The sequence below is a fragment of the Sphaerodactylus townsendi genome, linkage group LG05 (assembly GCF_021028975.2).
Source record: "Sphaerodactylus townsendi isolate TG3544 linkage group LG05, MPM_Stown_v2.3, whole genome shotgun sequence".
In the NCBI taxonomy this organism is placed as follows: Eukaryota; Metazoa; Chordata; class Lepidosauria; order Squamata; family Sphaerodactylidae; genus Sphaerodactylus; species Sphaerodactylus townsendi.
This window is the reverse complement of record NC_059429.1, coordinates 73,733,629-73,746,041: the sequence shown is the minus strand read 5'-3', so window position 1 is coordinate 73,746,041 and position 12,413 is coordinate 73,733,629. Positions and strand designations below refer to the sequence as shown.

The following is a 12,413-nucleotide window of genomic DNA, read 5'->3' as shown; positions in this document are numbered from 1 at the left end:
AGATATCTAAACGCAGATGCTTAAGAGAAACAGAAGAAAGCAACCATTTTCTTTGTGTACACTGGCCAAAATGGTCAGTAGTGCTCAGGGAAAAATGCCCTACCCCACTATGTCATACAGAACAGGCAACTTTGTACTTGACAAGTCTCATGGACAAATTCACATAAATTTACACAAAAAGCACAACCAGCTGCAAAATGTTTACACTAGTAAATCTCACATTCCAACTACCAATATATGTAAAAAAAAAACCCTGCCTCTTCCATCAGCATCTCAGCTTCCCAACACTAAAGCCTTCTGAACACAGTGCTATCAACTATGCATCCAAGAGAGATCAATGCATTCACAGTGAAGCCCACAATTATACCCTGGATTAATTTCAACTCTGAGTTAACCACTAAGCAGTCACTGTTTTCTCTGTTCTTTCATTAAAGTATTTTCTCAAAATTTCAGACTCCCTGTATTTATTCTTTGATTTATATCCCGCCCTCCTCTGTAGGGCTCAGGGCAGCGAACAACAACAATCATAAACAAAACATCAATAATAATAACATCACCATAATAAGATTAGCATCATAGTCTTTAATAACGTAGTCTATAAATAACGTATTTCCAATATTTCACTCTTGTGTGTGTGCGCACGCACACCATCAAGTCAGAGCTGACTTATGACAACACCATAAGGTTTTCAAAGCAAGAGAGGTTCACACGTGGTTTAGCATTGCCTGCCTCTGCGTGGGCTGAGTTTTGAGACAACTGTGACTGGTCCAAGGTCACCTCTGCAGGGTTCATGTGGAGAAGAGGAGAATCAAACCTGGTTATCCAGATTAAAGTACACACCTCTTAACCACTAACACCAAAACGTTTCATTTTAAAACTGTGAATTCAGCATTATTAAAAGACTAGCAGGATACCCGTGCTTCACTATGGAAATTATAAAAAGTGCCCCCTCCTCTTCCCTCCCCTTCCCTTGCATGACACCCCTCCCTCCCTCCCCTCCCCCTCCCTCCACTAGGGTGGGTGGGCCATGTCCAGATGCCGGGCTCCCTCCCCTCCCCCCTTGCATGCCACCCCTCACTCCCTCCCCTTCCGTTGCATGGCAAAAAAACCTGAAACTACTGAAAAATACTAAAAATATGAAACATACCTGATAAAATTACCCTTGAAGTTTGAAATGGCATGAATTCATTAAAATATACATGCTGGAAAAATACTGAAAATATAAAACGTACGGCATAAAAATACCCTTAAAGGTTGCAAGTTAAGGAATTCATAAAAATAAAGATCCTTTAAAAACACTGAGATTACTAAAACATACTGAAAAATATAAAAGTTACCTGATAAAAATACCGTGAAAGTTTCAAATGTAATAAATTAATAAACACTATTAACTATTTACAAACAGTAGGATGAGTTTCTGTCACAGGATAAAACATTAAAAGGCAAATAATCACCATCCCTAGCTTTGTGATCTACGTAGCCATACTAATAACTTGTTCAGCATACAGTTTTCATTTCTCCCTCAGATTAAGTGCTCAAAACTTCGCTGTAAACAATATTCTTGGTTCTTCTCTCTGGTTGAAGGATGACCAAGCTGTCAGGTGAACTGACTCTGGAGCACTCTGAATGTCCCTCTCATTGTCATCATCCCCAACAAAGTATATCTGAAGAAATGACGGATGCTGATGGGGTCCCGTCATGAGGCTTCCTTTCCTGTGGTAGACCTGTCCCTGACTTTGAATGTTGGCATGAAATTGCCCTTTTCCCCTCTCGGGTTCCAAAAGACGTCATTTGGAAGCATCCATTGTATTTCCAGGAAGCAGAAAGAAAGTGTTCTGCCATTGGATGCTGATGAGTGAGAAGGCTGTGAAGAGGTTCAGGGTAGGGTTGAATGGCAGGGAGCTGAACTTTACCGCCACTGCAGCACATTCCTGGGGGCTCATCCCGCCACTTCAGAGCATGACACCAAGCACAAGGTGATTGAAGTCCGAGATCAATCACCTTGTCTCCACAGTAATCAATGTGAGATCCATATTCAAAACCCGACAAATATTTTTTAGTCCAAGGTGATAATTTGATTTGTAATCTTTTTTTATTGTATTTGGCTGTAGCGGTCTGGTTAACATGAGGGTTGTTAGAGGAATATTTTTTCACAGCTTCTCTATGAACTTTGGGGTGACATTCAGCATACCTCATCACAGCCTGTCTGTGAACTTCGGGGTGACATTCAGCATACCTTTTCACAGCCTCCTTATGAACATCTGGGTTGCTTTTCGCATATTTTGCAGCAGTTTGATGTAGTTGTTTTTTTCTAACCGAATCTGTAAATCGCTTTCTGTGTTTAATCCCTCTCCTCCCTTTAGCTGTTTCAACAGAAGGAACAGGTTCGTATGCAGTGAGGAGGTCGACGGTAGAATCCTGTTGGGCCACCATTGGCTCAATTGTGCCAATGAGCATATTTACTTTAATGTGGCTTTTTAAAGAGTTGCCTGTCAAAGCTCAAATTAAAGAACATAGTTTGATGTAAGATATCCACTATTCCTCTTGGCATATGGTGCTTGATTTAGCTAGAGAAGCACAAAGGGGCAAAGTCTCATCTGAAAAAATGGGGATGAGCCACCATGTGGGGTTTGGAGCATCACAAGTTAGAGTTAACAGTATAGGTCAGCATTAGCATTGTCACTACCTGTTGCCTGAGCATTCTTCTCTCATTGCAAGGACTTAATTATCAGGCATATAAGCTAGTGTCAGCTGCTCCTGCATGCCCCAGTTCACCTGTTCTTGCTGGTTTCCTAGTTGTTACTGGGAGGGAACTTCTCCAGGTTGCAGTGAGGGGCTGCTGCATGGATTTATGAAGGCAGATGGTCATGGAATAGCTGCTCACACCTAACACCACTGCAACTCTGGATCTGCTCTTTCAGAAGAAAAGCAATTTTGCTGCAATTGTTTATGCTTTTGGGGGGATGTGACTGCTGGTTTGCTTCCTCAGAAGCAGAATAGAACAGGATTGTCTTGGTGTTGCCACTGACCCACTAGCTTATATGAGAATAACCGTAGCTGAGATGTCCAGGCACAGGAGTGGCTTGCCCAATGGAGTCCTAGTTGCACACAGGTACTGTTGCTTTCCTATGTACAAAGCCCAATCAGCCAACTGCTGTGATCCAAGAGGCACAAGTCTCAGCCTCCAGATAGGTTAGTTCTGCTGATTTCACACAGCCATATTACAGTGGTATCTTAAAGGGAAACTTGGCCAGGAACAGGAATCTCCATATCTGTTGACTACATGACGGGAACATAGCAGCCATGATGGAACGTAGAAGGCTTCTGAACATCTCAGTTATTTTATTTTTACATTCTTTAGAAAGTAAAACATTCATTCTAGACTCCCTTCATTCTTCTTTCTAATGAAGGAGCAACTGATGCCAAAGTCACAGTTTACCTAGAGTGCAAAAAACCTTTGGTCAAGCATTAAGTTTCACCAAGCACTCAAAAAGGAGCATTAGAAAGGAACATTAACACTTTGATATCTGCTGAATCCTTGTCACTCAATGTATTTTTACATTTGTTGAACATCAACTGAAATTTAAATTAAAATGCTATTGGGTTTTTCCAATGGATCTGTAGAGCTATTCACAATTTTGGTTGACACCTATAGTCTTTCAAGAATGGCAAGAGCCTTAGGATCAGTACTGGACTTTCTAATTTCGGGATACGAAAAACTAATCATTTCCTTCTTTTACCCCCACATTTACTTTTGAAAGCAGGGTTATAAGAGGAAGACAACTACTTTGTTGTTTAAACGTTATTAACAAGTACACTATCTAGCTCTAGTCCATATACATATTCTTGCACATTTTCAGCTCCGATACAGATTTTTGTTAATAAAAACAAACATGTTAACCTGCTGCAGTGTTGTGTGGAGATGATTAACAGAAACGCCAACATTGGAAAACACATTTCTGGAATGCACATTTCTGGAATGACAATCCTGGAATGCACAGGTAACCCCCTGTCAAGTTTGTAAGTTTTGAAAAAGATCTATGGCAATATATAAATAGTACACAAATCCTTCACATTTAATGTATTACTTTCCTAATCATGTCACCTACAAAATACTTATCATGGTGAAAGAATATATTTTTATTTTATATTTACATTAGTAAATATAATAAAAGCAAACATTTCTGCCTAATGCATCACTGTATTTATACAGGAATACAAGCATGCATGCATACAATGGTAGGTACCTCTTCCTGGATTCATGTGATAGTCTTGGTCTTATTTTCTTATGCTATACCCTCATGTAGCAGCAACTGCTTCATCCTTTCTTGTAATTCATTCCTGTTTCATCCTTACCTTTAGCTGTTTTAATCCTCCCCTTCCCTCCTCCCCCAAAGAACAGTAGTTCATGCAGATGCGGAAAACCACAAGCATCATCCGCATCAACATACTTGTATAGAACAAATGGGAAAAAGGAAAAGCACAGACATTGCTGAAAGTGAACACTTGCAATGTTCCCTTTCAGAACAAGCTACACTGGAAGCCCAAAGATATTCCAAGCAATGATCCTCTTAAACCACTGTGCAGAGCAAGTTCATGGAAATCTGAACTGGACCCCAGTGTACCAGTACAACAGGGAATTATTAAACGTTGAGTATAGAATTTCCAGTGAACATTTGATTGACAAGATATGGGTTGATACAAGAAGATGGGGACAGGACCATGAGAGCCATTTAGAACCTCACTCAGACATAAGAACATAAGAACTAGCCTGCTGGATCAGACCAGAGTCCATCTAGTCCAGCTCTCTGCTACTTGCAGTGGCCCACCAGATGCCTTTGGGAGCTCACGTGCAGGATGTGAAAGCAATGGCCTTCTGCTGCTGCTGCTCCTGAGCACCTGGTCTGCTAAGGCATTTGCAATCTGAGATCAAGGAGGATCAAGATTGGTAGCCATAGATCGACTTCTCCTCCATAAATCTGTCCAAGCTCCTTTTAAAGCTATCCAGGTTAGTGGCCATCACCACCTCCTTTGGCAGCATATTCCAAACACCAATCACACGTTGTGTGAAGAAATGTTTCCTTTTATTAGTCCTAATTCTTCCCCCCAGCATTTTCAATGAAGGCCCCCTGGTTCTAGTATTGTGAGAAAGAGAGAAAAATTTATCTCTGTCAACATTTTCTACCCCATTCATAATTTTATAGACATCAATTATATCCCCCCTCAGACATCTCCTCTCCAAACTAAAGAGTCCCAAATGCTGCAGCCTCTCCTCATAAGGAAGGTGCTCCAATCCTTCAATCATCCTCGTTGCCCTTCTCTGCACTTTTTCTATCTCTTCGATATCCTTTTTGAGATGTGGCGACCAGAACTGAACACAGTACTCCAAGTGCGGTCACACCACGGCTTTATATAAGGGCATGACAATCCTTGCAGTTTTATTATCAACTCCTTTCCTAATTATCCCCAGCATAGAGTTTGCCTTTTTCACAGCTGCCATGAATTGAGTTGACAAGACCACAAATTCTATACATGCTAAAATATAAGGACTAACATCCTTCCCATTTGGATTACGAAGAAGCCAAGAATTTATAAATATCTGTTGAACCCCTGAACCCTGGTGCTACATGTAGCACTCCTCCTTGGAGGTCAAAAGAGCCCTTCCTCTGGCCTCAGACAGGGCTATTGAGGCCATCAAACTTCCATGGTGCCTTTTCTCTCAGCTAACAAATCCTATATCAGGCCTCAGCTACATGGGTGCATCCTCCTTGGCCATCCAGCTCCTCACACTCTTTATACCCTCCCACCAATCTGGGTTTCACCCGTGGGCCTCTCCTCTGGCTCTTCCTGCAGAGCTAAGAGTTCCCATTCTAACTCACCATCCTTCCCCTGACTTCCCCACTAGATCAGGCCCTGCCTCCGACCAACTGTTGCTCCAGCTGGGCCTACATGCTGCTCCTGGGCCTGTGCAGGGCCTCCTCTCACAGGGCTGGGGCAGCAGGGCCAAGCAATGCCAGGCCTGGGTGAGGCTGGGCCCTCCTTCCAAGGCTATCCTGGGCCTGCAGTAGTTGCCCAGTGCGCCACTGGACACCACTGGATGCCCCAAAGAAGGACTGCTGGGCCTGCGCTTCCCTCCTTGGTCCCTTTGCCACAATGATGCCGCTACTCATCAGCAGCTGCTTGCTCAGTGCAGGCCTTTTTTTTCTCTGGGTAGCCCTAAGCCTGTGCTGTTGACCACCACCAGCTGTCAAACTGCGCCTTACCAAAACAGGCAAGGCTTCTTCTCCCTGGCAGGCCAAGTGTGGCCTGGGTAGTCTTTGGAAAGTATCCATAGATGATACTTAAATAAGTATACAAGACTTTAAGAGGAGCCAATTCACTATTGCAGTTTCAACAAGGGCTGAAAGAAAGGATGGTGGCTAAGGCAATACATTCACGTGTTACAATGTGGGATGTGTGAAGCAAATCATGACCAGAGTTTCTGAAATAGTTACACAATAAACCCTAGCCTTCATTAACAGCAAACTTTGTGAACAAAGGACTCCCCGCTCTTCTGATGGGCATGGAAGACAACTGGGTATATTCTGGTTTGTCAGTTTGAGAGAGATGGCTGAGATGTCATCTTGATTTACTTTACTGATATCCTCAGTGGGGACCCACAGTGACTTCCATCGTTTTCATCCCTTCCCTTTTTATCTTCATCTAGGCCAGTATTTGCTGAGTGGTGGAGGCAAATGTCCACCGTGGCAAGATTTCTTTTACAATGTATTTCTTCCAGCCCTGCTTTCACTTTCCACACTCTCCGCAGCAAGCAAATCCACTTCTAGCACGATTTTAATTTTTCTTTGCTGCCAGAGCAGGAAAGATTTGCCATTGAGCACAACTTTGCCCCAGACCTCTTCCTTCCACCCACAGCCAATCCGTCTAGTCTTACCCCCACCTCCCTTGCACTGCTTTGTATGCTTCCCCCTTACCCTCTTCCCTGTTGCCAACTACTTCCCGCTTCTTCTCCTGCTGCATCCCTTCTATTGCCCATGGCCTCCCGCTCCTGCATATCTTTAGATCTGAATAACCATACAGATAGATCGATACATTGAATCTAATACTAAAAAACTGTAAAAATAATAAGACAATCAGTCCAAACAGATTTGCCCCTGCATTTGATCAACAAACTGGGACATCTCCAGCCTCATAGTTTTATACAAAAGCAATCAGTAATTCCAAACCACATTGGGAAAAGCCCATAGGTCTTGATGCTTGGGTTTACAGCACATTAGGAGACAGATGATCGTGAACCTAGGGAGCTTACCAGATGATGGTTCACATTGTCTTAATACCTGACCCACTGCAAACAGGGAAGTGGGTAATAACGATGAACATGCCCTGAAACAAAAACTCCCCAGCTAATTGAAGTCGCAGGAATCTTGCTATGTGTAATCTGTCCTATATTTCCAAAAAGTGTTGTCACATTGGGGTAGCTTCCACCTTCTCCATAATCCAAAAGCAGGAACGTTCCCTAATTCTTTTGTAATTCACTTCTTCTGATCATTCTGGTCAGTTTTATTATATGTAACCATCTGGGAGGAAGGTGGTTATTCAATTGTCCCATCCCATACGTCACTAAAGTAAAAGTGTAACTGAACCAGGTTAAGGAACTGAGGTGATCTCCCCTTTCTCTTTCCTGTGTTTGATCTCAGAGATTATCAAGCTAGAGACTTTTCAAAGTTCAACCATAAAACATCAGAATTTCATTAACTTTCTCAGGGAAATAGGATAACGGCAGAGAGAAATCTGGTGAAAAACAAAGAAACAGTCTGCAGATCTGCTCACGACCTGAGTTCAGCTCCAACAGAAGTTGGTTCCGGGTAGCCAGCTCAAGGTTGACTCAGCTTTCCATCCTTTGGAGGTCAGGAAAATGAGTACCCAGTTTGATAAGGGTAGACAATTGGGGAAAGCAATGGAAAACTATCTTGGAAACAAAGTCTGCCTAGTAAACATTGTGATGTGATATTTCCCCATGGGTCAGTAATGACCCAGTGCTTACACAGGGGAGTATATTTGCCTAATAATACAGCTCAGATGGTATTTGGCTGTTTGACAAGTTTCAGTTTGTTACAGAATTTCAAATTCTTTGCAAGAAGATGGACTCTCTTGTTATTGTACAGCTTTGACTCAGACTTGTACTCAGAAGCTCAGATGTAAACTCTGGTTTCCAAAATCTAGAAGGAATGGAATATTCACACAACTCCCTTTTTCCTTCAGACTTCCCCAAATTGTAGGATCACTAGACTAAATTCACTTCAGAACTAAGGATAGGAATTCTTCTTCCACATGAAGCTTTAAATTCCCCTCCAGGCTTGAGATTGGGCTTTCTCTGACACCATTCCTCTCACTCAGCCAGTTCCCTCTCTTCTTTCACACACTAGCTCTGTTTTTAGAACCTGGGCTAGGAATCATTCTTTCCCTAGAAATGTATTCCCCTCTTTGGCTACAGTAGGGTTCTTTTCCTCAAGAACTCTTTCCCTACCAACATAATAGATCTATATACAGATTCTAAACACATCTGAACCCTCTGGTTCCAAGAATTCCACACACACCCCAATAATTCTGTCAGCAGCTCTAACTGAATCCTAAACTCCACCCACTCCAAGCATGTCACTCACACACACAAGCTCTGTGAGAAATTAATCCTTCATAGGTTTTTTCCCTGCCTCTGAATACTCCTAGCTTTGAAGTAGTATTATACAAAATGCACCATTCTCCTTAGCGCCATTAGTGTTGTGATCCAAGTAATGTTTATTTTCCCAAATTACTTAGTCAAATAAGAGTGATCTCTTGCTTAGATAACTTGGAAAGCCACGAATTAGGATTACTCTTCTCCTGAACTTTCAATTGTTAATTTAAAACTTTGCAAGAGCCATACTTCAAAAGACTTTCTACGAATGTATTTTTAAACAGAGGCGGGGTGACCATCTGTTGAAAGTGATTTGATTGTGTGTTCCTGCATGGCAGGGGACTGGACTGGTTGGCCCTTGTGATCTCTCCAACTCTATGATTCTATGATCAGTCAGATATTAAAGAGTGCCTAAGAAAGTAATTCAGCTTGTAAAAGGGCAGGTTGCAAGATTATCTAATAGCCAATTTCCCCAAGAAGTCCCATCTTCGCTCTGACTCCCATCATCCTATATTCGATCTATAACATGGGGTCAGTAGACTTAGTTTTTGTTGACACTAGGATTTGGGAAACACATGCACAATCCCTACCCTGCTATAAACACTTGATGAGTGACCTTGAAACAATCACACAGATTCAGTCTAACGTACCTCAGAGTTGTTATAAAGATAAGATGGAGGTGAGGTGAATGATAAAAGCCCTCTGAAGAAAACTCCACTGGGAAAAAAGGCAGGATATAAATGAAGAAAAAACAAAACCCTGAGCTGAAATTGCAGAGTTGGTGGACAGAAGGTAGTGAACTTAAGATTCTGTGGTGGTTTCTCTGATTAAATTAGAATGTTACTTTGGGATCCAACGAGTTATGATTATATCAATGCAGTTTTGGGTAGATGTACTGTGCTCTTTTCTGCTCTGTTTCTATCTGTTTCAACTTTTTATTTCACTTATTTTTTCTATGTCTGTTAATTATACTGTGAAAATTAATTAAAATTATTTTTTACAAAAAAACCCTGAGGTGTCATTAAACAGTTCACGAAGGAAAGATAACTTTAATCAATGGTAATCTGTTTTTCGGCAAAGTCTCAGTTTAGATACTAATTCTACCTGCATCTGACATGTTCAGGAAGTTGCAATGTTGTTCCTGGCTACTGCTGATTGATTTCTGCCTCGTGTTGTAAATAAAAAATATGGTCTCTAATAAAATGATTTGCAGCCAAAATCCACTTGTAGATACCCTGCTTCTTTTCCTCTCCGAAGCAGCTCTAGAAGACTATCAATGAGGAACTGTTATCAAGAAAGCTGATGTTTTAGTCTCCTCCCCATTTCCCAGAGAAAAATCCCCTCGCCCAGATATCACTCTTAATTCCACAGAGGAGGGAAGGGGAAATAAAAAGGATGAGATATAGATTTCACCCTAGATGCAAGTCCCTTTAGTGAAGTTTAATAAAGGCAGGCTCAATGTTTCAAAATACGTTTTAATAAATGAATATACTTCCACAAAGCTGACAGCTAAGGACACAACATTGTTTCTAAGTATCTGCGAACAAAGTTAGTAGAATCTTTGCCACATTCCACTTCCCCCAGCACCACCCAGTGATTGCCAAAATGCCTGTGATGAATGTTACAGACTCTTCAAAACAATATGCCCAGCAGCATGAGGGCATAAGGGACATCAGGAAAAATCAGTTACCCTTTCTCTGTTTTTGCATGAACTTGTGTTAATGAATGAAGTTTGCTACAACAGTAAAGCATACACCAGTTTTGGCTGATTTCCCATTCTTGATGCAGCCCATTGTTTAATACTACATAATATTTTGAAATGGTTCCCAATCCTCAGCAGGATTTTAGGGCAAAGGAAAAGCAGTAAATTTTGCTCCTGTGTACTTTGATGTGCTCTAGAGTCTAGGATTCAACCCGTAAGTTCCCTAGCAGACACATGCGTATTAAAATGTATTAATTATTTCACGGATACGAAATAAAATGAGATGAAACACAGTGTGAATACAAACTGACTTGTCAAACCAAGCGTTTCATTTCATGGTGCCTTAATTTTCCTAAGCAACTATTATAGATAAATTGAATGAATAAGGCATTTAAACTTCCCATCAATCAACAATCCTAGGCAAAGCACACGCAAAAGCTCTGTGTGGCTAACAGGAAAAACACACATGGTATCCTCTAATTACTATATGAAGAAATGGCAAAAACAGAAGATCTTTAAAGTTCCTCACTCACCTTGAACACTTCAGAGAAGAAACCAGATCCAATCTTCTCGCAGGAGAAGTCATCAAGTCGTGTAAGTCTTGAAAAGGCACTTATCAAGGCCCTGTATGAAGAAGTCCAAACTCTGCCCATCTGGGAAACGGTCCCATCACTTCCGCCACCACCATCAAAATCTTCAACACGTTCCAAGCGTGGAGGGAATCCTGCTATCGAATTTCGTTTACTTCGATCCATCTTGCAAACAATATGGTCCTTTAGAAAGGAGTAGATCTCTCACATCTTCGGTGCTCAACTGGTTTTTCTTCTCTCTGGCTGAACACTGGGGGGGGGGGGAGAACAAAGCATATATAGTTGAACTATTTTCCTTTCACAAATCATCAGAATTACACACTTTCAATGTAAAAGAATAACTATAAGGTATGGGCAGAAAAATGTATGATCTACATGTATAGATGAAGCTACCTTACAATGATTGTAAGGTCCACTGAGGTTGGAATTGTCCAATAAGACTGGCAATGGCTCTCCAACATCTCAGGCAGAAACCTTTCACACCACCAACTAGCTGAATCTTTTAACTAGAGATGTGCGCAATACAACCTGGGACCTTCTGCATGCAAGGCAGATACTCTACTGCTAAGCCACAAACCCTCCCCCATTCAAGTCCCTCCCAGCCTGTGGATCCAATTTTCCTCACACAGTGACCAGGAAGAGATGCTTTACAAAATTTGATCTTTTTCCTTTTGAATAACAAACAAATAATTTACATATTGGGGCAGATGTATTAAAACATTTCTGGGGGTAAGTAACTCTGGGGCATAGTTTGAAATCCTGAACTAACATGAATGGTATGTCTTCTCAGCAGCTCATTTTTCAAAAAACAGAACAAACCTACTTGGGTGTAGAACAATAAAACTGTCAATGGCAGCAGATGTAAGAAAATTGGGAGGGTGGGAATATTTGGCAATAAAGGCTATCAGTTATTTTAGAAGTGCTGGCACACCAACAGCTTCTGAGGTTAAGTGCCATGGAGCCACGTGGCATCCTGCCACGGGAGTATTCATCCCCCACACACCCTAGCACATTTGCCCCTTACACCAGAGCATCTTCACGCTGCTTTCAGGAGTCCATTTAGCCCCCATGTGGATTGCACTCTTAAACATACTGTTGTTTAATGTATTATCGAAGGCTTTCATGGCCGGAATCACTGGGGTGTTGTGTGGTTTCCGGACTGTATGGTCATGTTCTAGTAGCACCTGCATCTATGACTGCCATCTTCAGAGAATACTGCTGTTTGTACTGTCGATGTATTATCAAAGGCTTTCATGGCTAGAACCAACTGGCTATTCTGGGTTTTCCAGGCTGTGAGGATATGGTCTGGTAGTTTTTTCTCCTAACGTTTCACCTGCATTTATGACTGGTATTTTCAAAGGTATGTCGTGATTGTATGGTGGTGTGTGTGTGTATTCTGTTGCTTTGTGGATTTTAAAATTCTAATTGCAGAGAATGCTAGAGCTCT

The 12,413-nt window shown here is 41.6% G+C and overlaps 1 protein-coding gene across 2 annotated transcripts in view; it reads right to left on the bottom strand.

The window, feature by feature from the left end:
• Positions 1-12,413, bottom strand: part of TESK2 (testis associated actin remodelling kinase 2) — an 80,001-nt gene that overhangs the window by 54,283 nt on the left and 13,305 nt on the right. The window contains exon 2 of one of the 2 annotated variants that reach the window (XM_048497076.1): positions 10,910-11,216. In XM_048497076.1, coding sequence (XP_048353033.1) covers positions 10,910-11,131 — 222 coding nt within the window. In that variant the 5' untranslated portion in view covers positions 11,132-11,216. Of the gene's footprint in view, positions 1-10,909; positions 11,217-12,413 lie in introns of those variants that run through there. The other variant, XM_048497077.1, reaches the window with a different exon arrangement.